The sequence below is a fragment of the Camelus dromedarius genome, chromosome 16 (assembly GCF_036321535.1).
Source record: "Camelus dromedarius isolate mCamDro1 chromosome 16, mCamDro1.pat, whole genome shotgun sequence".
In the NCBI taxonomy this organism is placed as follows: Eukaryota; Metazoa; Chordata; class Mammalia; order Artiodactyla; family Camelidae; genus Camelus; species Camelus dromedarius.
Window position 1 is genome coordinate 22881241 of NC_087451.1, and position 27978 is coordinate 22909218.

The window sequence follows — 27978 nt, forward strand, 5'->3', positions numbered from 1 at the left end:
CCAGTGGACGGCGCTACGCTGCCCCTGCAGTAGGCCCCCACACGGCTGGCCCTTCAGTGACCATGCCACCCCAGGCCGGAACCCCTTTCAGCCACCTCTCTGCCACCTTCCAGATCTCGTCCACTTTGACGTCCCCTCCATCCACGTAGAGCTGGGCTCGACACTGCGCCTGAGTCCCCTGGAGCACGTGCGGCGACACTCGGCGGCCGAGAAGAGGGACTCGGAGGAGGAGTCTGAGAGCACAGCCCTCTGACCCGACGCGCGTGTACATACAGCCCGGCCGCCCGCCCGCCCCGCCTCCGTTGGCTCCTCGCCGTCACTGCCGGCGCGAGGTCGGACTTCTGCAGAAACCCGTGTGGCACGTGTCGCTGGTGCAGGTCCTCCTCGTTCCCTCTGGGTGGTAACTGGCCTTTTGTTTGATCTTTGCCTTTGACTTTGTGCCTCTTTTGATCCACTTTCGGCCTCCACGCCAAGCGACCACCCTCTCTGTCCAAGGCTTTGCTGGTCAGTGACATCCTCTGCAGGGTGGGGTGTGGAGGGTCCAGACCGGGGGCTGCCTGCCACCTGCACTGATGGCCAGGGTTGAGTCCCGCGTGGTCAGCCTGGTGGTGTAGAGCGAGGAGGCCGGCCAGGGTGAACCTTAACCTGTGGGCTCTACGGTAAATGGCTAAAATGAAATTTGTCTTGCTTCTCCACACTGGGTTGGCGCTCCCTTTACTATCTTATTGTTTTATATTTGTGAATTTGAAAAATGATCTTGAGTGTCTGGAGGGTCCGAAGGTAGCGCCCATGCCTCCCCCGAGCATTAGCTGTCACTCAGTAATCACCCCCACCCTAAGATCCCAGGGGCAGGCACCCAGGGCCCTGAGTGCAGGGGGTCCAGGAGTGGCCTCTTCTTTCTGGAGGTCACAAGTGAATAGCAATAATTCTGTTACCCAAAGCACGGGGAAGGTGAAACCAGGCCGGCGCCCTGAGGCGTGGAGGGCTTCACTCCCCCATTCCAGAAGTCCCATCCACTCTCAGAGAGGGGGGCCGAGAGGGCACTGGGGAGCCTGGTCACCCTGGGGACTAAGGGAGCGAGAAGCAGATTCGGGTCTTGCATGCAGAGTCCAACCTTACGATCCCACCCTCTACCATAGATATGACAGACCTATACGTGATATAATATTTGTATATATGAAATCTATATTTGTTTAATTTGAGCCAATCTCAATCAATGTACAGGTGTACAATGAGAAATTTAAATGCTTCGTTATTTTTCCCAACAGAGTGTAAAAATAACCCTCCTCCGACTGTGGGATTTGCAACCTGTTGTGAAGGGCTGTGCTCACTTCCTGGCAGGGCAGTTCCACACCCAATTTGTCATGGAGCCTGGGGGTTGGAAGTTACCTTTAAATACATGTACAAATAGTTGTCAAAAGTAATGTTATTAAAATAGATTTATTATCCCTGAGCGTGGCCTAGCTTCCTGTTTTACTAACAAGCTCTCGGGGACGCGGGACTTGAGGAAACTCGAGGTCACGGCCGGTCCCGTCCTCGGTCCGTGTCTCTCACCGCCTGAGATGTTACAGCTTACATTCTCCGGGTGGCAGGAGGGAAGATTATGCAAATGTGAGCTGCATCTTTGAAAACTCAAGTTTCAGCCCCTCACCTCTGTTGTTGAATCCAGGGAGGACGAAGCAGCCCGCCCACGCGGTCCCGACACGCCGGACGCCCAGTGAGTGAGTCTTGTCTCGTTACAGCCCCGAGCAACAGGAAGGCTCAAGTTCCCGGAGCCGCTGCTGAGGGGTGGCGGCTCTTTGGGGACACTGGGTACCTGGCAGCGTGATGCAGCGACTCTGGCTCAGCGGTGGCACCAGGACGAAGCCAAGTGCTCAGGTTCCAGATGGACTCTTCACTTCGGCGCCTTCACACCCATGGCCCAGCGCCCCCGGGGGCGGGCTGGGCAGCTGTGAGTGCTCCCCGGTTCTTCTCCAGGCGACGTCTGCAAAGCCAGCGTGGCCGTTCTCCACCGATCAGTCCCCGCCTGGAGCCTCAGCCCATCTTCAGGCCACCTGCATCGCTACTGCACCTTGACCTTCTTGCTCAGGGGGCTCTGGGGCTGCTCTACAGGGGCCCGCTTCTGCCGGGGGCCCCCGTCCGGCTGCTGGGCCAGGAGGGCCGCCCGCACCAGCCGCAGCTCCCGCTTCTCCCTGCGCCCCTCCATCTCCTCGATGTCGCCAGCGAACAGGGCCTTGAGCGGTGCCATCAGCTTGGGCACCGTTGGGAAGTCTCCCAGGCTGACCTACGAGGTAAGAGACGAGGACACGCCTCAGAGAGGCTGGAGGGAAGAAACCGCGCACTCGCACCAGAGGGGCGGAGATGCCCTCCCAGGCCTGGGCTCAGGAGAGGTGATGCACCCCAGGCAGAACACCAGGCTCCTGAGGCTCCCCCACCTGCCCCTCCTTCATTCTGAGGGGCCGGGACCAGCTTTACTGCAGAGGAGGGGTTCAGACGACCTCACTGTGGGGACGGACTGGGCCTCAGAAGCGCTCAGTGGACTATCTCCAGAGGCCAGACACCAACGTCTGTCCAGAAGGCCCTGTGCTGGCCAGAGCCTGGCTGCCTGCATGTGGATGGAGGGCGTCCCCGCCCCACCCTGCCGGAACCTGCCTTCATGTGGTCAAAGGCAATTCCAACTTTCTCATTGAAGTCGGAGCTGAAGACTGGGACCTTGGCGTAGCGCTGGCTGAAGTGATTCAGCATGATGAACTCCGCCTTCATGCGCATCCCCACGCCGATCGCCTGGGAGGTCGTGCTGCAAAGAAAGGGTCAGACCAAGGCTGAAGCTCAGCAGAGGGCGGGACCCCCAAGGAGGGCATTGCACGCACCCCACTCGGGCAGCCAGGGGGCTGGAGGTGTCTACGTCACTGCCACAAACCCACCCAAGAGCCAGATTCCTCCCACCCTCCCCCGTGAAGCCCAGGCTCAGTGCCGGCCGTCAGACCTCCCACCGGTGAGGGCTTTTCACCTGGGATGACACTCTCCTTGAAAAGCCCAGGATCCCGCCCCCGCCAGGCTCCCAGCTTGTTGGGGTGGATTTCCCGTTCTTTCAGGAGCCTGCCTCCTACAGAGCCTTGCCCAGAGAGCTCTGTAGAAGCAGGCGGAGGCCCAGGAGAGCACTGCCCGGGACAGAAGCCCCCACGGCCTTTGGTGAGAAGCAGGAGAGCCCCGTGTCCCTGGAGGCCTCAGGCTGCTCAGTGTCACCATGGAGAGGGACCGAGCGGGTGACATGGGCTCTGCTACCTGTGTGTCTTTTCCGCGGCTTCCTCTTCCAGACCGTCTTCCAGCGTGGCCTCGTGGATCAGGAGGGTGGCGTCCTTCCCTGGAGAAAACGCACAGGTGTCCAGAGAGCTCCCCACCCAGGGCCCCATGACGCACTTGCGTGTCAGGGTGACAGCCAGAGGCGGCTGCCCCTACTCACCCATCCGGACCAGAGCCTCACAGGGCATGGTGTCCCCTGAGTAGACCACTTTCCAGCCAGACGAGTGGACCAGAGCGCAGCCGAACGCGTGCTTGCAGTGCCGGACGAGGCAGGTCTGAAACTGGAGGAGCAGGTGCGCGGCTCTGAGGCCTGTTCCCCGCGCCCCACCTGCCCTCCCGCCCTGGGTCCACCCCTACCTCTGCCAAGTCACATGCTCCCAGCAGCGAGCTAATCAACCTTTCAACTTCGGGGCTGGAGACCTCGGCTCCTTTCTGAAGGCATTTGGCAGGAATAACACTAAGAAAAAACATTCAGAAGTTAAAAAAAGAAAAACCCCAAATGTTTAAATTTGAAGTTCAAGTCTAGCTGGAGAGACTGAAAGTCATCGTTATTAAAAAACGCAATTTAAATCAGTCACTGAGACAGCAAAGAGTAGTCTGCTAAGAGCCAAACCAAAACCCAAAGCCACAGGGAGGACCCGGCAGCCGGCTCATGGTGTGGATGGTCCTTGAGCAGCCACCGTTCAGGAATGGAACTGAAAAGGGGGCTGAGAAGTGTGTCAAAGAAAAGGAACACTTAAAAGCAGGAACCGTCTGACAGGTTTTGACCCGAGGCTCCTCTACCATCCGTGGCCACGCTGAGGGAAAGGTCTCTAGGGGGCGTCACGAGCCGCCCAGGCACCTGCCTGGAGCTGGCGCCCGCGGAGGACTGCAGCCCTGCGGGTCGGGCCACACAGACGCTCACCTGACATGATGCAGGACCTCCTGGCACTGGCTGTGGTACTGCTGGAGCCAGGCCCTGAGCTGGGCGGGGGCGACCACGAGCAGAGGGCAGAGCGGCTTTCCCAGGGATGTCTGAAACGGTGAAGTCAGAGTGCCGAGTCCACGGCAGGAAGCTCCGTAAGGACACAGTTTGGAGCGAGAAGCATGTGGCTGTGTGTCACCCGAGGAAACTCAAGACGGCAATAAAATCAAGGCCCGACTCACCAAAGCTCGCTCCCTCTGCAGCAAGATGTTTAACAAGCCCTGGGAAGGAGCGGGGCACGGTCAGCCACGTCCCCACCCGACTCCTGCGCTGGGTCCCCGGCTCTCGATCGGCCACCATCCCTCCAACACCAACCACCCAGTGGCCCCTCGGGGTGGGGTCTGCTTGGAGCAGCCCGAGGGGCCCTGTGCCACAGGACACTCGCTCGCCTGGGCTTTCTAAGAGACCAGCGCCCGGCCAGGCGGCACAGCCAGGCTCAGGTGGGCGTGGGGACAGGGGGTCCTCACCGTGTGGTGATCCGCATGCAGGTGGGACACGAACACGGCAGCGAGGGTGCCCAGGATGCGGTCCACGTCCTCCCCGTAGTGGCGGCACAGCTGCCCGAACGTGCCTTCGCCGCAGTCCAGCAGCAGAGACGTGTCGGGGCTGCAGGGGGCGAGGGGGCGAGGGGGCGAGGCGGTCTCACCTCAGGGAAGCGGGTGCCGCCGGGCACCGCCTCCTGTGACCTCTCGGGCTCTTCCCTGAGGAGCGTGCAGGAACTGAGGGCGACCGCAGCCGGCCCATGGGACCCCAGCGCTGGGGGGCACGTGGGGAGGGCCCAGAGCTGCACAGATGCTGGGGGCCTAAAAGATGCTTGAGAGGGCGCGAACGCTCAGAACTTAGGACTGTTCCGCTGGACTGAACGTGGCCGCCACCTCTGCTGCTGCCGGACGGCCCCGCGTTCGCTCGCCCAGGGCACAGGCCACTCGGGGCTCTGGCTGGTGAGAGCTCGGCTCCCTCGGGCCTTCCAATCCCTCCCCTGGGAGAAGCCGACTCGAGAGGGAACCTGAGCAGGGAGGGCAGCCCAGGGCCACCCCGCCCCCGGGGGCTGTCTTCACTGAGATCTGCGCTCTAGGAAAGGCTGGAGCCACTTTAGGGACATTCCTCCGTCACAAGAGAAACACCCCCCACACCCATGGTTTCTGCTACCGGGCGGGGGTAATCGCTGTGCATGTTCAGTGCATTATTTGGTTGTTACCATCCACCACCAGCATCAAGGGGACAAAGCAAAACTTAAAATCGAGCCTGGAACTTGGTGGCTTGGCTTCCTTTGCAGACCCGTTTCCCAGCACCCTCGGTCCATCTCCCATGGACAAATGACACCCAGCAAACCCAACTGAAAACTGTCCAGTCCTGGGGCTGAGCACAGAACAAGTGCAGAAACCCAGAAGCCGCTTCACACACGGCGGAACCGTGTGTGAAGGGGGCCGTGCGACACAGAGCTCACCACCCCCGGCTGCGGGGGCCCAGGACCCATTGCACCAGCGGGCGGGAGATGGGGGCTGGTCAGCCACTCCCTCACAGAGTTAATGTGAGAACTAAGATCTTTTCTCCGCAAGAGGCGGGGCACACAGCAGGTCACTAATTTATGCAGAGACGAGACAGAATGCGTCACCAGCTCCAGCAACTCCCCCAAGTCCAAGTGAGCTCAGCCAGAAGACAGCGTATCGCCCGCCCCCTCGCCCGGGTGCTCTGGCCAAGAGCAGCCTCCAGGCTCTCGCCTGCGGTACCGGCTGGCAACCTGGTGGCGCGGGGCCCCAGGCGCATTTAGAGAACTGGCCGTTCCTGGGCCGAAGGCCTCCTGCTGAGGAGCCACACCTGATGTTGACAAGCGTGGAGCTGACATTCCGGATCTTCATGGGGATCGCGGACCCTGTTCCCAGGAAGACGACTTCTGGGTACTGGCTTCTTTCCTCTGTGGAAAAACACACGGGCACCTCATGTCTGTGGCCCGCAGCTGTCTACAGCAGGGCAGCCTAATACACTCCTCTGTTCTCAAAATAAAAAGCCACATCAAAGAGCTCGTGTCTTCCAGGAGCCAGCATCTGGCCACGAGACGAGGAAGTGCAGCTTCCCAGGGGGCTGGTGGCCCAACCTGGCCAAGATCCTCGCGTAAGGGCCAGGGAGAGGGGCTGGCTGCCCAGGGAGGAGAGCAGAGGCTGGCGTCCACCCTGCACTGGCCTTAACCCCAGGCCCACACAGCCCCGTGGGGAGGAGACGCCCTACTTCACAGGGGACAAAGCGGGCGCAGAGGGTCAGCTCTCCGGAGGGGAAGAGGCAGAGCTGGGATTCACTCAGGGAGACGTGGTGGTTCTGAGGCCTAGGCCCCTCCCGCGGCCCAAGGTGTGACTGTGCAGGTATGACCTAAGTGGACCTTCAACATGCAAACCGAGGCAAGTACAGCCAGGGAAGGCGCCTTGCGGGAACACAGGTGGTGCCTGGTGCTGACAGGATTAAACCTGAAACCCACCTCTACATCGTTAGCTGAAAATAACACTGGGAAAGAGGTCACGAAGTTCCCGAGCTGCTCTTCCTGATGGGGCAGTGAAGGCCCCACAGGTGAGTGACGTGGCCAGGATCTTCCATGGATCCTTAACAGCAAAGCCAGGACTAGACCCCAAGTGTCCCCACCCCGAGTTGTGTCCAGAGTCTCGCAGGAGGTCCCAGCACTGCCGCGCTCAGCTCAGCTTGTCTCTCATAAGAGAGCTAGGCCCTTTCACCTCATGTTCCAACCTAACTGTCTAGGTGGGGGCAAGCCCTGGTGATTAAGCAACGAACAGAGAAGCCCCTTAAACAATTACAGCGCGCTGGAGGGGGCCAGGCCGACACTCCACGCAGTGCTGTGCCCAGGCCTGCGGGAGGACACCGGCCAGGGGAGAGGCAGTGCTGGCCGGCTCACCTGCCAGGGCCGGGCCGTCCTGCGCCGCCCTCCGGTACTCCCGCACGCTGTCCTGGAAGTTGGGCAGCTCCAGGGCCTCGGCTATGAATTCCTCGGGATTGCACGTCATAACAGCATCCCTGCAGGGAGGAAGGCATCTCAGGTGACGCGAGGGAGCAGGTGGCCTCCAGCAAGCACCTCAGTTCTCCAGAATCAACCCCTGGGGACCGTCTGCAGAAAGTGCTTTCAAATCAAGACTGAAGACTAGGAGCCTGACCTGGGGCAGCTCTGTTCTCCCACCTCGCAGAGCCTTCCCCAGCTCAGTGGGTCTCAGCGCCAGTTCAGAACAGTTCCAGCAACTCGGAACCTCTCAGCTCAGAGTGGGACGACCTGGCACTGCTGGGGCTGGGGGCAGGGCCTACACAGCCTCCCTGACCTCTCACTGGACACCAGTAGCCTCCAGCATCCCCTGGGGCCGGGGGAGGGGGAAACACAACAGCACAAGGCAGCCAGCCACAGTCTAGAACATGGTCTATTCTAACACAGACACTACGGGGCGGAAAGGACGCTTGTAATTATTCAGATTTAAAAAACCAAAGATGCAGGCAGTAAGCACCTGTCCAAGCAGCAACTTAGTTTATCAGGTCCCTGAAGCAGTGCCGCTCTGACCTGGGACCCCACAGCTAAGCATCAGCACAAGGGAACAGAATTCTACTCACAGGTTTACATGTGAGATACTTACCTTCTCATTAATAGCAAGAAGTTGAAAATGAGTAAACACCCCTATCGGGAATGCCGAGGACACCTCAACACGATGCAGGGGGGACACCCCACGTGCTCCAAGTTAAAAAGCACACACGTCAGCAGCCCTTGCTGCAGGGTGACGGGACCGTGGGTGGTCCTCATCCTACACTTACTTTCCATGTTGTAAAACAACGAGCGCGTGTGGCCGTCCTCAGGGAAAACTCCTTTAGAAAGGACAGAAGCTGCCCCATCTCCCCCGCCCAGATGGGAATCGGCCTGCCCAGGGGACCGTCTCCCCCGCGACACGGCCACTCTGTTAACTACGTATCGTCTGTGGCTCTACTGCTCCGATGCAGCTGAGGAGCTGCGACAGGGACCACAAGGCTGGCAGAGCCCAAGACACAGACCCCCGGCCCTTCGCCCAAAGCCCGCGCCACACAGACCTCTGCCACTCCCGCCGGGGCCGCAGCTGGTACTTGAGCAGACACTCGCCCCGGACCATGGGCACACCGGCCGCGGTGCTCCCTTCCTGCAAGAGACAGAGCCACGCTCGTGGGTGGGAGGCGGAGGGCAATGCTGCCGGTGGGGCCGGAGCCGTGGCCGCAGATGCTACCTGCGGGCGGAAGCTGGCGAGCGCAGGGAAGATGTCAGGGTGGATGAGGTTGAGCTGCGCCTGGATCCGGTGGCTGCGGAGGTTGTGGACCGACGTGCAGTTCTCGTTCAGGACCAGGTGCTGGGTGTCAGGCCCAAATCTAAGACAACAGACAGTCAGCATAGCATCCTTCTGGGGGCACTCCTGCAGAAGGGGCAGCACCGGGACCGGGGCCATCAGGCAGCTGGAAGCATTCAAGAGAATAGGTGACCCATCCGGAGACGGCCCTGCGTGGCCAAGCTCAGCCCCACTCCCCGTCTCAAAGTCCGGAGTCTCTCCAGACCCAAACGCCTTGGGGCCTGTTGGAAAGAATATGGGTAAAGACAAGGAAAGTTTCGGTATTAGGAGCCCACAGGTGGGGACTTGGAGACACAGGAGCACGGATGGAAGGAAAGGCAGAATCAGACGAAAATAGGTGATGGATGTGAGGATTCAGACCCCAAAGGAAGAGACCGAGGTCAGTAAAGGGGAGCCGCCAAGGGAGGGGTGAAGGGAGCACCCCACACTGTCACCTCGCGCCCTGTGTCCAACCCCAGAAACTCCCTCCCCCACCCCCGACTGGCCTTGGCCAACAAAGCAAGGAGTGGGACCCACCCTCCCTGTCACTGGTGTGGGTCACTGGAAGATGGGAGAGAGTGAGGAGTGTTAATAGCCGCCTGATGGGCAGCGAGGGCTCAACACACTGCAGCTTCTGCTCCACACTCGCGACTCCTGTTAGGATGCACACAGCATCACCAGCAGAGGCAGGGAGCATGGAGGGTGAGAGCTGACAGGGAGCCAGCACCAGGCCAGCAGAACGTGTGTCCACGGCCCCCTGAGTGGTGCCTGTCTTTACGAGGGTGTGGCCCCCAAGAGTTCAGGCAGAGGAGGCAGCAGGCAGCGCTGAACGGAGTAGGGGGAGTGCAGGGGTCTCTGTCCTCAGGCCGAGCTCCCTACCTCTCCATCCACTGCTGGTATCTGCTGTCCAGCAGCACATGCTCCGGAGTCATGTGAACCACCAGGGCCACGGGGGCTTCAGCCTTTCCTTGGTAGCTGGGAGGAAGGAAGCAGGGGCTCTGCTGTGTGAAGTGATACAAACTCAGGGCATCATGCAGATCAGGGACTAGGGGCGAGGGGCAGGACTGTGTGAGCCCACGGCTGCACCCACCACCCCGCCAGGCTGTCCAGGTCGCCCCCTGTCCGGGCCAGCTCTGGGGCTTCCCATGGGCCCCGCCTCTCTTGGGGCCCTGCAGCACAGTCGGCTCCTCCCGTCCCCACTCCCGTCACAGGGCTCAGACCTGCCAGCAGGACACTCGCTCTCCCTGACCCTCCCTCGTCTTTCAAGGCCTCTCTTCCAACAAATCCCTGTACCTGACTCCACCCTGGTGACCCCCTTCCAGAGGAAGGCCGAGACACAAGTACAAAAATTAAAATCACATGTAATTTCAACTGTTTCGAGATAGTCCCTTACTGACATTGTTTCCTTCCTTTCCATTTAAAAAAATTTACCGCCCCTCCCCCAACAAGAGCACGGGCAGGTGTGCAGGTTTGCGGGCTGTGATGGAAACCTGATGTGAACCTGCCGGTGACGCAGCAGTGCCCGCGGCCATCAGCTCGTGTGTCACAGTGCCATGACGTGCCATCACACGCGGGATTACAGTGCAGAGCCTGCGCCACCAGGCGCCCCAGAAGGGAACAGGGTGGCTCTTGCGAAGAACTTCTAACACTAACTTAAAAGAGCTGTAGCTGCCCAAAGGGACTGTTGCACTAAGTAGAATAAAACAAAATGCGAAAAAGTGCAGATACACAAAACTCGGGACAGGAAAAACATGGCCAGAACAGACCATTAAGAATGGGAGCGATAATTACCTCCCCCCCCACAAAAAAAAAAAAAAAAAAAAAAGTGGGAGAGAAATTAAAACATTCCACCGTGTGGGTCAGATACCCCGCTAAGGCATAAGCCGAGATGCAGGTCGGGCCACCTCTCAGGGAAGACGAACGACCTCAGGACCCAGTCCTGAGATGTCCCCAGGCTGAGAGTGTCCCCTGACCCCACCCTCGGCCAAGACTGTCCTAAACGCCTCCTCCCACCTCAGTAGATGCAAAACAGTTTAAATGGAGGAAACTCCTTTAAAAGGTAAAAACAACCCAAATAATGATCTGGGGCATTAGTGAGAACTCAAGAAAATTCTGGAGCTTGTCCAGGACTTAGAACTCTGACTGGCCAGTAATTTCTAGTCTCTCTGGTTTTCAATCCCTTCTGATTCCACTTCATGGCTGTGGACAGCAAGAAGCCCACCAACCACCATCACTAAGGACATCCTGCTGGCAGGACGGAGCTGTCCTCGGCACGGCCCGCCCGGTGGGCTCCCCAGCCCAGGTGGCCGCAGACCAGGCGAGGGACCGAGTCGGTGCGGGCTGGGCTCCTGGGCAGTGCTGGCGCCCACCTCTCAGCCCGGAGACCCTCTTACCTCCTGAAGGCGGCATTCTCACAGAGGGGCTGAATGAACCCCTCGTCTGGACACTCCACCACGACAAAAGCGATCCCGGGATCCGGAGGCGAGCAGATCTCTTCAGGCAAGATCTGTGAAACCACTGGGGTCGCTGTGTGCTCCCAGAGCAGTCACAGCTCAGAGGACACAGGGCAAGGCCCTCCAGTCCACTGTCAACACTGCGTAAGTCTCCTGAGAAGCACCAGCGTGACGATCACCTCCCGCTCCCCCGCTCTCTCTGCTCCCCACGCAGGCGGCTAACCTGCAGGGAGCATCTCACACCTGGAGCAGCCGACAGCCCTGTGGGCGTGCATGGCTCTCCCAGGCCTGCAGCCACTGGTCTGAACATCCTTACATCTTGGAAACAATGTGGTGTCATTTCTTTGGGCCATGCGCCTCCAGTCCATCCTTGCAGGGTCTACCCTGAGCTCCAGGACAAGGCAAAGCATCCATTCTATTAGGAGGCCCCCAAATCCTGAAGAGACAACTTACAGAAATGCCCCACCACATCAGTGCTGATGCAGGACAAGTCTAGACAAGAGACCCTATTTTATCACTGAGCTAAGGGATGAAGTCCAAGCTGTGCACGGCTCTCAGGAGCGCTGTCTGCAGGGCCCAAAGCCAACAGTGACTCTGTCCAAGTGGCCAGGCCCCGCCTGGCACTGCGGACACAATGACAGCAGGGCAGCTCACCTCTCTTCCTTCGTAAGTGACACTCTTCCCATCCTTGACAGCAGCGATGATGGGCGCGATGGCAGCTGTTCCGCTGAAACAAGAGGCGGGGCCTCGGTGAGGGGCGGGGCTCTGTGAACAGGGCGTGCCCAGCGAGGCCCCACTTGTCCCGCCACTCACACTGGGAGGCCCAGCTCCTTTGCTCTGAGGACCAAGAAGCTTCCCTTCCTCAAGTGGAGCTGCAACAAGGAGAACTAAATGTTACTTCAGGGACTAATGACAAAACTTTGTTTTTGTTCTGTTTTGGTTTTTTGCAGAGTAACCTATTTTAATTTCTCACAGGTTTTTAAGAATACATTCTTCTTTACCTTACAATTTAATAAAAAATTCTTCAGAGCACATTTTATTAAAGGTATTAAAATATTTCTCTTACACTATAACCTTTTCGGGCCCACAACTCAGCAGTTCTTTGAAAACATGTATGGAAAACACATCCCTTTTAACATTACGAAATGTAAAGTAGACTCTAATGACAGGAATAACCCTACAAGCAACGCTACGAATTTCTTCTCTTACGTTATATCCAACCAACAATGTTTTTAAATGATTTAAAATAAACATTCAATCAAGTGTCTTTTGGAGGAGCTTGAAGATCCAATTACCTACATAGCTTAGTAACCAAAGTTATTAACAGTACAGGAAATCCTCAGGATTAGTCTGATGCTCGCTTGTTTGAATAACTCGTCCTTCTTCAATGTGAAAGGAGCACAAAGCTTGGTTTTAATCATTAGTTTTGAAATTAGTTTAGTGCTAAAAGCTGAATGATTTCAAATCATGCTGTTTTATTTCCCAACATTAACTCCTTACACGTTTAATAAAACGTAATCCATTTCCATAACAAATAAAAAGTAGCCTTCAGGCACCTGGAGGAGACAAACTATTGTTTTATCATCCTGCACTGGTGGGGTAACCGCTCGAGGAACCTCACCAGAACACGCGGTCTAAAAGAAAAGCTCGCCTCTCCTCGCCACAACAGAACCACAACCGATCGCTAAACAGACATCAAGAAAAAAGCCTAGAGCCTGGCAAAAAGGATCTGCTTCAACTGGAAATACAGAGGGGGAACCACAGCAGGACAGTAGGAGGGGTGGGCTCACGATATAACTGGGCCCCATCCCTCTGGTGGGCAACCCACAAGCTGAAGAATAATTAAGTCACAGAGGCCCTCCCATAGGAGTGAGAGCCCTGAGCCCCACGTCAGGCTCCCCAGCCCGGGTCCTGGCGTTGGGAGGAGAGCCCAGGACATCTGGCTGTGAAGGACAGGGGGGCTTAACTCCAGGAGCCCCAGGGATTGGGGGAGACAGAGACGTCCTTCTCTTAGGAAGCGTACACAGAATCTCATGTGTGCCAGGTCCAAGGGAAAAGAGGCAGTGATTTCACAGGAACCTGGGCCAGACCTGCCTGCTGGTCTTGAAAGGTCTCATGGGGAGGTAGGGGACGGCTGTGGCTCACCCAGGGGACAAAAAAAATCGGTGGCAGACATTCCGGGAGTGTTCATCGACAGGGGCTTTCCCGGAGGCTGACATCTTGATCGAATCATTAGCACCAAGACCCAGCCCCGCCCAACAGCCTGCAGGGAAGCCTCAGGCCCAACAACATACAGGGTGGGAACATAGCCCCACCCATCAGCAGACTTCCTGAGCCACAAAGGCCTCTAGACAGGACCCTACCCACCAGAGGTCCAGGACCGAGCTTCACCCAGCAGTGGGCAGGCACCAGCTTCCTCCTGCCAGAAACCTACGTAAGCCTCTAGTCCAGCCTCATCCATGAGTGGGCAGATACCAGAAATAAGAAAACAACAATCCCAAAGCCTGTGGAAGGAGTCCACAAACACAGGCACTGGGACCAGGACCGGCTGGCCCCTGGCTCCTGGGTGACAAGAGGACTGTACTGCTGGGACACATAGGACGCCTCCCACAGAAGGCCACTTCTCCAAGGTTGAGAAACATAACTAACCTACCTAAAAATACAAACAGAAAGACAGACAAGTTGAGGTGGCAGAGGATTATCTTCTAGGACAAGGTATAAGGTAAAATCTCAGAAGAAGTAAATGATGAGATGATAGGTAATTTACCTGAGAAAAGAGTTTAGAATGATGATGGTGAAGATGCTCAGAGAACTCAAGAGAAGTGTAGGTGCACAGAATGAACTCTGTAGCAAAGAGTTGGAAAATAAAAAGAACAGCCAAACGGAGTTGAAGAATAAAATCACTGAAATGAGTAGCACACTAGAAGGAACCAAGAATAGACTAAATGAGACAGAAGAATGGATCAGTGAGCTAGAAGATTAGTGGAAATCACTACTGCAGAACAGAAAAAAGAATGAAAAGAAATGAGGATAGTTTAAGAGAACTCTGGGACAATGTGAAGTGCACTAATGCTCACATTATATGGGTCCCAGAAAGAGAAGAGAGAGAGAACCTGAGAAAATTTTTGGAAAGAGAATAACTGAAAACTTCCCTAACTTGGGAAAGAAAAAGTCACCCAAGTCCAGGAAGCGCAGAGAGTTCCACGCGGGATCAACCCAAAGAGGAGCACAGCAAGGCACACAGTCATCAAACTGACAGAGATTAACGATATGAAGAAAATATTAAAATCAGCAAGAGAAAAGCAACAAATAACACACAAGGGAGCTTCCATAAGGCTATAAGCTGATTTTTCAGCAGAAACCCTTCAGGCCAGAAGGGAGTGGCACGATATATTTAAAGTGATGAAAGGGAAAAACTTACAACCAAGAATCCTCTATCCAGCAAGGCTCGCATTCAGATTTGACAGAGAAATCAAAAGCTTCACAGATAAACAAAAGCTAAATGAATTCTGCACCACCAGACCAGCATTACAACAAATGCTAAAGGAACTTGTATAGTCATCAAAGCACAAGAAAAGAGAAAAGAAAGGAAAAAAAAAAAAAAAAAAGTCCTACAAAAACAAAGTCAAAACAATGAACAAAATGGCAGTAAGAACACATCTATCAATAATTACCTTAAACGTAAATGGATTAAATGCTCCAACCAAAAGACACAGCCTGGCTGAATGGATACAAACACAAGACCCACATATATGCTGTCTACAAGAGACCCACTTCAGAGCTAGAGACACGTAAGGGCTGCAAGTACGGGGACGGACAAAGGTATTCCACGCAAACGGAAACCAGAAAAGCTGGAGGAGCAATACTTGTATCAGACAAAACAGATTCTGAAATAAAGACTGTTACAAGAGACAAAGAAGGACACTGAGTAGTGCCCCACACCAGCTGCGAACACACACGCACCCAACACAGCAGCACCTCCGTGCAAGACAACTGTTAACAGACGTGAAAGAGAAATCGACAGCAGCACCGTAACAGTGGGGGACCTCAACACCCCACTTACACCGACGGACATGGGACAGGAGGGGAGGGGGCAGGCACAGCCGTTCAAGGAATGGCAGCATTAGCACCAAAATGGTGGAAGATTCAACTCCCAGGTGGCCTTGAAGATTAAGATGGTAGGAGGTTTGACGTCCAGTAGACCTTGGGCTTCATTATATGCTCATAACACATTAGCATGATAAGTAAGACGCCCACAGGCACCTGCCAGTCCCAAGGTTGACCACAAGAGGTCAAAGAGTGGGGGGTGGCCCAGTTTCTGGGAACCGCAGCCCCCTCCCCAGGGCAGTTGGAATAGTCCTCCCACTCGCAGGGTGCGAAGCTACCAAGCCCATAAGAGCTGGCACCACCACGCCGCTCTCTCGCTCCCTCCTCTGGCACTGTCTATGGAGTGTGTATCTACTTTTACTTTAACCTTAGCACCTAACCCCACACCTCATGGCCTTTGTCTTGCCTTTTCAAACAGCCTACACCCTATGCAGTATGTGACTCTCTAAGTAAATCAACCTTTACTCAACTGTGGCTCGCTCTTGAATTCTTTCCTGCGTGAAGCCAAGGACCCACACCTGGCAAGGGGCATCCCAGGGACTCAACCGAGGCCTGGGACATGGCCCTCCCCATGCCCCATGTCCGTTTTTCCTGCATCAATCATCCAGACAGAAGACCAATAAGGAAATACAGGCCCTAAATAACACATTAGACCAGATGGATCTAACGTATCTCTAGAGCATTCAACCCAAAAACAACAGAATACATGTTCTTCTCAGGTGCACATGGAACACTCTCGAGAATCAACCACATGCTGGCCCACAAAGCCAGCCCCAGCAAATTTAAGAAAATTGAAATCATACCAGGCATCTTTTCCAATCACAATGCTATAAGGTTAGAAATCACCTATGAGAAAAAACTGCAAAAACTGCAAACACGTGGAAGCTAAACAATACGCCACTAAACCACCAATGGATCTCAGAAGAAATCAAAGAGGAAATCAAAAAATACTGAGATGAAAACACAACAATCCAAAACCTCTGGGACACATGAAAGGCAGTTCTGAGGGAAGTCTATAGCGGTACAAGCCTACCTCAGGAAACAAGAAAAATGCCAAATAAACAGCCTAACCTTACACCCAAAGCAGCTGGAGAAAGAACAAACCCCGAAGTTAGTACAAGAAAAGAAATCATAAAGAGCAGAGCAGAAACAACTGAAATAGAGACTAAAAAACCAGAAAAGATCAATGAAACTAAAAGGTAACTCTGAAAAGATAAACAAAATTGATAAACCTTTAGTCAGACTCTTCAAGAAAAAAAAGAGGGAGGGCCCAAATTAATAAAATCAGAAGGGAATGAAGTTACAGTCGACACCACAGACATACACGGGATCACAAGAGGATGAGCAACTAAATGCCAACAAAAAGAACAACATTGAAGAAATGGACAATTTCTTAGAAAGGTACAATTTGCCAAGACTGAACCAGGAAGACAATGTGAACAGACCAATCACCAGCACTGAAACTGAATCAGTGACTGAAAACCTCCCAACAAACCCAAGTCCAGGATCAGATGGCTTCACAGGTGAATTCTACCAAATATTTAGAGAAGAGTTAACACCTATCCTTCTGAAACTATTCAAAAGAACTGCAGAGGAAGGAACACCTCCAAACTCATTCTATAAGGCCACCTTCACTCTGATACCAAAACCAAAGATATCACAAAAAGGGAAAATTACAGCCCAGTATCACTTATGAATATAGATGCAAAAATCCTCAACAAAATACTAGCGAATCGACTCCAACAATGCGTTAAAAGGATCATACACCCCGATCAAGTGGGATTTGTCCCCGGGAAGCAGGGAGTTTTCAATATACGCATATCAATCAGCATGATCCACCACATTAGTAAACTGAATAAAAACCATATGATCATCTCAATAGATGCAGAAAAAGCTTCTGATAAAATTCAACATCCATTTATGATCAAAACTCTCCAGAAAGAGGGCACAGACTGACATACCTCAACATAATAAAGGCCACATGTGACAAACCTGCAGCTAACGTCGTACTTAATGGGGAAAGGCTGAAAGCATCCTCTCTGAGATCAGGAACAAGACAAGGATGCCCACTCTCACCATTTTTATTCAACATAGTTTTGGAAGCCCTAGCCACAGCACTCAGAGAAGAGTAAGAAATAAAAGGAATCTCAATTGGAAACGAAGAAGTAAAACTCACTGTTTGCAGATGACATGATACTATACACAGAAAACACTAAAGAAGTGACCAGAAAACTACTAGGACTCATCAATGAATTTGGCAAAGTTGCAGGGTACAAAATTAATATACAGAAATCAGTTGCATTTCTATACACTAACCAACAAAATGGCAGAAAGGGAGATTAAGCAAACACCACCATTTACCACTGCACCAAAAAGAACAGAACACCTCGGAATACACCTACCCAAGGAGGCAAAAGACCTGGGTGCCGAAAATTGTAAGACACTGATGAAGGGAACTGAAGACAACATAAACAAACGGAAAGATACACTGTGTTTTTTGATTGGAAGAATCAATATTGTTAAAATTTACAGATTCAGTGCAGTCCCTATCAAATTACCAATACATTCTTCACAGAGCTGGGACAAAAAATGTTATAATTCGTATGGAAACACAAAAGACCGACCCCAAACAGCCAAAACAATCTTGAAAAAGAAGAATGAAGCTGGAGAATCATGCTCCCTGACTTCAGATTATACTACAAAGCTACAGTAATCAAAACAGGATGGTACTGGCACAAAAATAGACACATAGATCAATGGAACAGGATAGAAAGTCCAGAAATAAACCCACACTTATGGTCAATTAATCTATGACAAAGGAGGCAAGAATACACACAATGGAGAAAAGACAGTCTCTTCAATAAGTAGTGCTGGGAAAGCTGGACAGCTGCTTGTAAAACAATGAGATTAGAACATTCCCTCACGCTACATACAAAAATAAACTCAGAATGGATTAAAGACCTAAACGTAAGATGAGATACTATAAAACTTCTAGAGGAAAACACAGGCAGAACACTCTGACATAAATCACATCAATGTTTTTCTTTGAACCAGCTCCTAGAGTAACAGAAGTAAAAGCAAAAATAAACAAATGGGACCAAATTAAACTTAAAAGCTTTTGCACAGCTAAGGATACCATCAACAAAACAAAAAGACAACCTACAGAATGGAAGAAAATATTTGCAATTGACGCGACTGACAGGGGTCTAATTTCCAAAATATACAAACAGCTCATATACCTTAATATCAAAAAAACAAGCAACCCAACCCAAAAACGGGCAGAAGACCAAAACAAGCAATTCTCCAATGAAGACATACAAATGGCCAAAAGGCACATGAAAAAGTGCTCAGCATCGCTAATTGTCAGAGAAATGCAGATCAAAACTACAATGAGGTATCACCTCACACCAGCCAGAATGGCCATCGTTAAAAAGTCTACAAACGATAAATGCTAGAGAGGGTGTGGAGAAAGGGAACCCTCCTACACTGTTGGTGGGAGTGTAGACTGATGCAGCCACTATGGAGGACAGTATGGAGGTTCCTTAAAAAACTAAAAACAGACTTACCATGTGATCCAGCAATCCCACTTCTGGGCATATACCCAGAGAATAATAAAATTCAAAGAGACACATACACCCCAATGTTCACAGCAGCACTATTTACAATAGCCAAGACATAGAAACAACCCAAATGTCCATCAACAGATGACTGGATAATGATGTGGTACATATATACAATGGAACACTACTCAGCCATAAAAAAAGAATAAAATAATGCCATCTGCAGCAACATGGATGGACCTGGAGATGGTCATTCTAAGTGAAGTGGGCCAGAAAGAGAAAGAAAAATGCTGTATCACTTATAGGTGGAATGTAAAAAAATGTTTTAAAAATAAGGGCACACACACACAAAAAGATCCCAGAAGCCACACGGCATTCCAGGGCCAGGGCGGTGAGTGCAGATGCCCTTTCTCCTCTACTTCTCACAGATTTCGCAAAGCTGTGCTGTTGCTTTTATACCAGAGAAAAGTTACAACTGAAAACGTCCAGTGTCCTCTCGCTATGCCAAAAGGGAAAACAACAGCCATATCACAAAACCTCACAGTTGTCATTCTGCACTTAAAAACAGAACTGCTCTCAGGGTGAAGTCTCCAGTTTGGGTCCTAAAGCCTTATTACGATTCTAGAATTTCCCGTCTTGGAAAACTCTATCCTCGAGGAACAATAAGAGCTTAAGCATGTGCCCCTGACGCCAGGTGGCAGAACCGAGACGACGCCTTTCGACGGCAACACTGACGAACGGCGGTGCCCACAGACCCACGCCGTGAAACGGGGGTTGGGGGAGAGCGGATCGTCTCCACCGCGGAACAGCACCTCCGGGCCCAAGGCAGGCAGCACCCGCACCGCGGGCCGAGCTCAGCCCCTGGAGGGGGCTGCTCCAGGGATGCGGCGGGCAGGAGGCCCCGAAGCCCAGGCCCGCGCAAGGAGCCGACGTTCCACACCTCCCAGAGCTCGAGCCAGCTTCGTTCTCCCGCCTTCCCAGCCCTCAGCTGAGGAGCAGCAGATTCACAGAAGCGGGAAAGGGGCCGCAGTGCCAGCAGCAACAGCAGGGAGGGGACACGGCCTGCGGCTCCCAGGATAGTGGTGGCACCGCGGGTCCAGTCAGGCTGCGCCCTCGACTGAGCAAGGACCTACTGCGACTCAAGATCACCACGGAAACGGCTTTAAGAGATTATTTTGCTGCCTAAAAATTCAGACCCACAAAGTAACAAGTCTATTGGCAACGGTGTTTAACATTTTTTTTTTTAACAGTGCTTAATTTTTATAAACCTTATGATCTAATTAAGTTGTTGGGAGTGATACTGGCAATGATCTTGCAACTAATAACTAATATTACTACTGACCTTTGTAATTGTTTTCACTTGGTGTTAAAATTTGGATAAAAATTACACATATATTTAAAAATCAACTTTATCACGTCAGTTTTAAATAAAATATATTTCTTTAAAAAAAATTAACACCCACAAAAAAAACCAATGTAGTCCTACCAAACTTACCCAAGACTTATCAAAAGTGTTTGTTGGAGATTCTGTTGTAACAAAATTTAAACAGGAAGCCCCACTAAAACCAGACCATTAGATCTGAAAAATATCTTACTGTAATAATAACATTTACATAGAATTTGACCAACTTCAAATTTACCAATCTAGGCCTTTGTGAATGCTAGCCAATATTAAAATTAGTCCAATGTTAGCAGCTTAGCAACTACAGTGAGATGATATAAACTAAAACAGAGCTGAAGAGGTCAGAAAAATAGCCTTTAATGACTTCTCAAGTCCCAGACGGAGGATTATAGCCAAACATCAAAGCCGTGTCGCCAGAGCAGCTCTGGCTGGAAGGCTCAAGCACAGGTGGTTCCTGGGAAACAGGGCATCTACCTCTTCCGAGCACACGTGACTCGGAGCTGCCGCCTTCAACTCACCGGAAGCCAGTCACGTCACACACGGGGCCACCGCCAGGCACTTACCTTGCAGACGAAGGCTACCACCAAGGAGGGGTCCCTGCCAAGTGTCCTCTGGCCAACACCTGAGGAAAAACAAAGCAAGTCATGACACGGGGAAGGCGCAGGTGCCCAGGTGTCTGACACCTCGGCTGACTGCACACAGCTGGACACAAGCGCCCTGGGGCGAGGCCGGAGGCGCGCCCCTGTTCCTCCTCAGGCAGGGCTGCTCTCTTTCCTGCTCCTGTCGAGATCTGAGTAAACATAAATGCACAACTCCAACCAGAAAAACTTCAGAACGGCAAGTGAAACATTTAAAAAATGACACATTTTATCTAGAAGTGGAGAAGAGAGGGGGAAAAAAGAATGCTGCGGTGTGCTTTACAAACAAGCATAATGTGGGAAAAACACAAAAACTACAGGGCTGCAGAGGCGACGTGGGGGGGGGGGCCCACAGGGCCGGCCCCTTCTCAGCCATCAGGTGGACACGGCCCTGGGGCACAGAGAGGAACTTATCAGCCGTGCTCAGCCCTGACCCCTGCAGCCTCAAGCTGTGCGGATACAGCTCCTCTTGGAACCTCAGTTCAGATTCCTAGTAGGCTGTCCTTGAAGGGAAGGGGCAAATCCATTCACTGAGGTGACTCATCAGCTTGGCAGTTAGTTTCTGCACTAATGAAAAATTAACTTGCATTCCTGTTGCCTTCATGAGAAACCAAAAAAATTCACCGCACCTTCCTTGGGGTGCTGACGCTAACTGCGAGGGAGCTTCCTCTCTGGGTGTGCAGTTCCGTAAACTGGGTGGGTTCACATACAAAGAAGTGATCTTGACTTGGGGATGATACTGACTTGCTACACGTGAAATGGGAGCGCAAAAAAAAATCCAAAGACTCTAATTAATTGTAAAGATCTAACGGTTTGTATCTCACAATGAAAGAAACAGTAATTTTGTACCAAATAGAGAGAGAAACACAGAAGCCTCTGCGGCAACCAATCTGCAGGCCATGCCCTCCTCTGGGTAAACTGAGCCCAAAGTCTGGGGCCACCCAGGGCTGCAGGTGGCCCCTAAAGCCCCGGGCCAGCCACCTTCACAACAACCAGCCTCACCCGCCCCACAGCCGAGTCCTAACGGACAACAAAAGAGTGTCTGTCCTGCAAGCAGAGCTTTCCTGTGGTGAAGACAGGAACGCAGAGCAGCAGGAGGCAGGGCGAGACTCCTGGCACCACGACCCCTGGACGGGCCACCCACCTTTAGCAGATCCAGCGTCCGGAGAGCGCTCTGGGCTCAGCCGCTCTGGGCTCTGGTGCGTCCCACTGATCCGTTCACCTGGGTGGCAGGGTAAACGAGCGAGTTAGTCCACGCCAGGACAGTCACAGCCACAGCCCGAGCTCTGGGGGGGGGGAGCCAAGCCCCTAGTCACTGCCCCACCTGGCCTCGATCATCCCCGTCTGCAAGCCCCACTCAGCCCCCAGCCTGACTGGCAGGGACTGACCGTGCGTGTGGACAGGGAGTGTGGGGCTGGCCGGCTTACTGGCTAACATCACCCGCCACACACAGACCTGTCACACAAGGGGCCTGGTGGAAGACACCTGGTCCCGGGCCCCTCTGGCCTTGGTTGGGGGCCCCCACCTGCACCCCTCCTGCACGTGGCAAGCATCAGACCAGTGAGCTGCCCAGGAAACATCCTGACCACCCTACCCTCCTCTCTCAGTGGGGAAAACCCAGACCAGAGGACAACCCATGGCCTCTCACAGCCACGGCAGTCACCTCTTTGCAGACTGCATCTCCAAGTCCAGACCACACCACCTGGCCCTGGGATCTGAGAAGGTTCGTGAGCCCTTCTGACCCCCTAACAATGCTTCCACGAGGCTGCCATTGGTATTTATAACATGGTTTATCTGTGCAAACCTCTCCCAAGCCCTAGCATCAGAGGCAAATAAACCCCAGCAGAAACCGGCAGACCTGAGAGCCGGCTGTAGTGCACTCAGTCACCACCTGCACGTTCAACGTGGCCATTCCCACTGTTACCAGGGCCTCAAGGGCAGGGACCATGCTTAATTCCCCAGCTAAATGGACTCATCCTGCTCAGAACACAGGATCAGGCGCACAGGGCCAGTGCTAGTGCAGCTTCTCTTTCCACCCACGCCCCTCCTGCCCTGGGCCCACAGCTCACACTCACTGTGAATGGGGATCTGGAACACGGTCATTGTGTCGTCCTTGTACTCTGGTGCAGAGTGGGGCCGCACGGCTGCAGGAGAGACCACAGGACAGTGACTGTGCTGTGTGACAATCCACCCTCCAGATCACCACCCACAAGCAACTGAAATGCTCTGGAACTTTGATGGGAATCTGCACTGAAAATCAGAAGTTCTGAGTAAATTAAAAGATTTAGAAAAGAAGAAAAAATGTGTTTTTCATCAGCCATTAATATTTAAGACAGTCCATCGACAGACGACTGGCTAAAGAAGCTGTGGTATATTTATACAATGAAATACTACTCAGCCATAAAAAATAATAATGCCATTTGCAGCAACATGAATGGCCCTGGAGATCATCATTCCAAGTGAAGTAAGCCAGAAAGAGAAAGAAAAGTAGCATATGGTATCACTTATATATGGAATCTAAAAACAAAAACAAAACAAACTTAAACAGAAACAGAGTCACAAAGAAAACAATCTTATGGTTACGAGGTGGGGGGGGAGCAGGTGGGAAGGGATAAATTGGGAGTTCGAGATTTGCAGATACTAACTACTGTATATAAAATAGATACACAACAAGTTCATACTGTAGAGCACAGGGAACTATACTCAATACGTTGTAGTAACTTATGGTTAAAAAGAACATGAAAACGAATATATGTATGTTTCTACAGAACTGAAGTACTGTGCTGCACACCAGAAACTGACACATTGTAAACTAACTATACTTCAATAAAAATATAATAAAAAAAAATTCACGACAGCCAAATGAGAAGACCTGCTCTGATCGCTGGTGACTCCCCGCTGAAAAAGAAACTGATACTTAAAGAGACACAAGCTCACGTGCAGCACTGGGAGGCCGGCGAGCCCATCCCCTCAAGCCTCAGAGCTGGTGTGCGTGTGGAAACAAATGGATGAAGCACTTGATTCTAAGGTTTAGTTACTTTTATGGATATGGACTTTTTTTTAACTTTTGGGGGGGGGGGTGCAATTAGGTTTTTTTTTTTTAAATGGAGGTTCGAACCCAGGACCTTGTGCATGCCAAGCATGCATTTCACCACTGAGCTGTGCCCTCCCCTTACGGATTCTAATGTAAGAGACTGGGACACATAAAAAAAACAGCAGACGATTCAGCATAATCAAGCACATACCCAGGTCTATTCCTTTCAATGGCCCCGAGAATGTTTTGATAGCTTCTAGATACTTCTCCTACGAAAGAGAAATAAAAAAGTGAGCAGTCAGGGTTACAAATGGAGGCCACAGCCACACATTCAAGAACATGAGAGGAAGCAAAGGCACCAACATCAAACACAGCTCAGAAGGTGTCCTGAACATCCTCCGTACAAGTATCTCAGGGGTGTCCACCACGTCAGACGCCAAGGAGTCAGCAGTGCATGGGGTCCCTGCCCTCATGAAACTTGGAATCCAGGGCAGGAGACAAAGATCAAACAAGGGGTGACAAACGGCAACTAGCAGCAGCCTCACCCTGTGTGCTGCAAACCGACAGTCACTGGTCACCAGGCTGGGCTCCAGCCTGTCTAGGGAGTTGGGGCGGCTCCTGAGCAGACACCTGTTAGCCGAGCCCTGAGTTCAGAAGGACACAGGCCGGGTGAGAGGGGGGAGGCGTATGGACGAAGCCCTAATATGGGAAGGGCCTTCAGGAAGAGCTGAGTAAGCCATGCAGCCCGCGGGGTGATGGGGACACATACGCCTGGGAGGCGGGGCCAGGCCCGCAGGAGCTGGGGGCCACACTGAGGTGTCTGGACTGTACTGCAGTGGAGACCCTCAAGGGTTTTAGGATGGAAGGGACCTGCCTGCAGTTATGCTTGACCAAGGCCACTTGGCCACTCTGGTGGATGATCCCAGGGAGGCCAGCGCGGGCGTGAGAAGCGATCGCAGGAGGAGGAGACACGGGGAGGGGTGTGAGGCATTACTCTGCAAACAGAATTTACAGGGCTTGGAGACTGGGTGCCTTTTATCTCAGGAACTGGGAAATGAACCCTTACATTTAGTGGTTTTAACAATGTGCACACAACTTCTCAATAGTGCAGTAAGCAGGTTTGGAAGGTGGGAAGATGTCTGAAGCTTAATAAATAAATAATAAGACACTATGAACTCATCTATAAAACAGAAACAGACTCTCAGACTTAGAAAACAATCTTATGGTTACCAGGGAAAGAGGGTGGGAGGGGATAAATTTGGGAGTTTGAGATTTACAAATATTAGCCACTATACATGAAAATAGTTTTAAAAAAATTTCCTTTGTATAGCACGGGGAACTACACTCAATATCTTGTAATAACCTTTAATGGAAAAAATATGAAAATATATGTATGTATATGCAAGACTGGGACACTGTGCTGTACATCAGAAATGGACACACTGTACTTCAAGTAAAAAAAATAAATAAAAGCTAACACATACTGTGTCCCCCTGGTGTGAAATACCTAAAGTGATTCGGTGCTTTGCAGCTGATATCTTTTTAAACAGGTTTATTCATTTATTTGTTTGGAGGCGGTACTGGGGATTGAACCCAGGACCCCTTGTGTGCTGAGCATGCGCTCTACCACTTGAGCTATACCCTCCCTCGAGCGGGCACTCATTTGAGCCTTAACACCTGTGAGCCATTTCACAGGTGAAGCAGCTCTGAGAGCAAGGGAAGGAATTTGTTCAACATCACATGGTTAATGAGGTTTTGGACTCAGGCGTCTTTCACTTGAAAGGTGCAATGATTCTAAGTGAAGTAAGCCAGAAAGAGAAAGAAAAATACCATATGAGATCGCTCATATGTGGAATCTAAAAAACAAAAACAAACAAACAAACAAAAACAAAGCGTAAATACAGGACAGAAATAGACTCACAGAGAATACAGACTTGTGGTTGCCAGGGGGGTGGAGGGCGGGAAGGGATAGATTGGGATTTCAAAATTGTAGAACAGATAAACAAGATTACACTGTATAGCACAGGAAATATACACAAAATGTTATGATAACTCACAGAGAAAAAAAATGTGACAATGAGTGTGTATATGTCCATGAATGACTGAAAAATTGTGCTGAACACTGGAATTTGACACAACATTGTAAAATGATTATAAATCAATAAAAAATGTTTAAAAAAAAAAAAGGTGAAATGTTTACTCCACCACCAGTTATCTCTGGAGGGCAGAGGACTGATGTGGAAAGATGGAAATGCTTGCTATTCACATTAAAACGGGGGGGGGGGGGGGTCAGCTTTGACAGCTGAGTCAGGAGAGACTCACCAGTTGTGGAGGCCCAGAGAGCACACACTTTGGAAGCCCGGTTTCCTTTAGAGTCAGAATCATTCCTAAAAAGGACGAATAAAATCAAATCTCTCATCACCTGCCACTGCCGCCAGAAAGCATGCTCCTGACTTAACAGGCTCTTTTTCTCCTCATTCCAGCTTCTAGTCATTAGGGACCACGTGCAGAGCAAAGTGGTGCTGGCCAGAGGCTGGAGGGACACCAACCACCACTCAAATGCCCCTGAAACGGGCAGGACTTGATACCAAGGTGAGGGACGGAGGCTGCACAACCACAGCAAGTCAAAGGAAGGCCAGAAAAATTCTGCACTCTGGGCGCCTCCTTGCTCACCTCTCAGCTCCATGAGTGAGACTGGTTCCTACCCACTGCACACATCGTACAGAATATGATGGCAAAACAATCTTGACCTTCCTAACTGATGGGCATAAACGGGGTGACCTGGAGAGTGGGCATCTGTGTGCAGCTGATGGTCCCAATGGTAATTATACTTCCTGTAATCACTACCACTACACTCTCCAGGTGACGTCCCAGAGCGGGTCCAGCGACTCAGTAAAGGAGGCGGCTGGTACCGCCTAAAAGCAGCGTCCCCGTTAAAAGTCTACTCCTCTGAGTCACACTTTCAATGCTCCCTGCCCCAGAGGACTGGGCTGGTATAAATGACTCCAGCTCCCCTGGACTCCAAAGACTGGCAAATAAAAGAATGGGGGGGGGGGGGGAGGCAGGTTAAAATCCTAGAGATTCCCCTCCAACCTCTGACCTCAAAAAGAATACACTCACCACACAACCCGCCAACATTATACCAGTGCATTCGGGTCAGGAATATGTTGTCCAAACGTGACACCTTCAGCCTAAGAAAAAGAAAACATTTAAGGAAGACGGAACAGACCAGGGACCTTCTCTTCCTCTCTAAAAACCCTCCTGCCTCAAGCCGCATAATCACGTCCACCCCACAAGAAAATGTTGACTCACTTGTGCTCCTGCATCAGTCGCTGGACGCCTTCCCCACAGTTGAACAGATACCTGAGAGAACGAGCATTGGAGGAGACAGTCAGGAGATTCGAGTCTGTAAAACCTCTGCCACCGTCTAGATGCCTTGTCGCACGCCGAGGGGGGAAACCACCAAATACCCATGTTGGGCTACCGGCTGCATCTCTGCTACCGGGACGCTGGGTCTGAACCCTCCTCAGCAGAGGCGGGGAGGGAGCTGGGGCCTGTACAGCTAGTGCTGGGGCGAGGTGGGTCCTGTCCCCATCACCGCCCCAGCGGACCTGCCCAACCCGCACGCCCAACTATGGGGCCCGAGTGTCGGGAAGCACGGGACGGGGTGCGGCTAGAGAGCTCCAGGTGGGCACTCGGTCCCGGGCTGGGGAGGGAACGCTCATACACAAGTGTGGAGTGCCCCGGGGCCTCCGAGAACCACACAGACGCAGGATGCAGGGAGTCGAGGACCCGGCACCCACACCGTGAAGCGGAGGAACGAGGCGCAGGGAGGCGCCCCGGTGCTGCACGCAGGCCGGCGGGGCCCGGCTCGGCAAGGGGACCCGCGGGGCCAGCCGCCCCCGGCGCGGCGCACTGACCGGTTGTACTCGGAGAAAACGTAGATCGCGGCGCCCGCGTCCCGGCCGCCGGCCGCCACCACCTGCAGGTACACGGTGTTCGGGCCCCCGGGCTCCCACGACGGGCCGCGCTTCTCCCGCGTGCGCAGGTGCCGCAGCGGGTCCTTGGGCGGCCGCGGGCGGCGGGCGGGCCCCTGCGACATGGTGCGCCCGGCCGCGGCCCGCAGCAGCAGCAACGAGCGGAGAGCCCACATGCGCCGCCTCCTCGCGGCCCGAGCGCAGCCGGC

General features: G+C 52.5%; 2 protein-coding genes across 5 annotated transcripts in view; one reads left to right on the top strand and one right to left on the bottom strand.

The window, feature by feature from the left end:
* ARHGAP44 (Rho GTPase activating protein 44) overlaps window positions 1-1448 on the top strand; it is a 102482-nt gene extending 101034 nt beyond the window's left edge. For 3 of the 4 annotated variants that reach the window (XM_031467587.2, XM_031467588.2, XM_064495276.1), the window contains one exon: window positions 114-1448. In XM_031467587.2, the coding sequence (XP_031323447.2) occupies window positions 114-253 (140 nt within the window). In that variant the 3' untranslated portion in view covers window positions 254-1448. The remainder of the gene's footprint in view (window positions 1-113) is intronic. The other variant, XM_064495275.1, reaches the window with a different exon arrangement.
* ELAC2 (elaC ribonuclease Z 2) lies at window positions 1422-27978 on the bottom strand. Its single transcript, XM_031467592.2, has 24 exons — window positions 27713-27978; window positions 27105-27155; window positions 26913-26983; window positions 26115-26179; window positions 24004-24061; window positions 22834-22902; window positions 21903-21980; window positions 20684-20742; window positions 11865-11923; window positions 11706-11778; window positions 10992-11104; window positions 9478-9573; window positions 8503-8641; window positions 8333-8418; window positions 7167-7285; window positions 6086-6182; window positions 4735-4873; window positions 4450-4488; window positions 4208-4317; window positions 3661-3760; window positions 3464-3584; window positions 3286-3364; window positions 2653-2797; window positions 1422-2284 (listed from the first exon to the last, which is right to left on the bottom strand). Exons 1-24 carry the CDS (start codon window positions 27943-27945, stop codon window positions 2063-2065), a joined length of 2421 nt encoding a protein of 806 aa, XP_031323452.2. The 5' UTR covers window positions 27946-27978; the 3' UTR covers window positions 1422-2062.

What these genes read in the sequence shown, in the direction of transcription:
- ELAC2 (XM_031467592.2), bottom strand. Translation starts at nt 27,945, where the DNA reads ATGTGGGCTCTCCGCTCGTTGCTGCTGCTGCGGGCCGCGGCCGGGCGC. An exon ending in TCTCTGGGCCTCCACAACTG is followed by an intron (nt 24,062 to 26,114) that starts GTGAGTCTCTCC and finishes TCTCTTTCGTAG; the next exon opens with GAGAAGTATCTAGAAGCTAT. An exon ending in TCACTTACGAAGGAAGAGAG is followed by an intron (nt 11,105 to 11,705) that starts GTGAGCTGCCCT and finishes GTGGTTTCACAG; the next exon opens with ATCTTGCCTGAAGAGATCTG.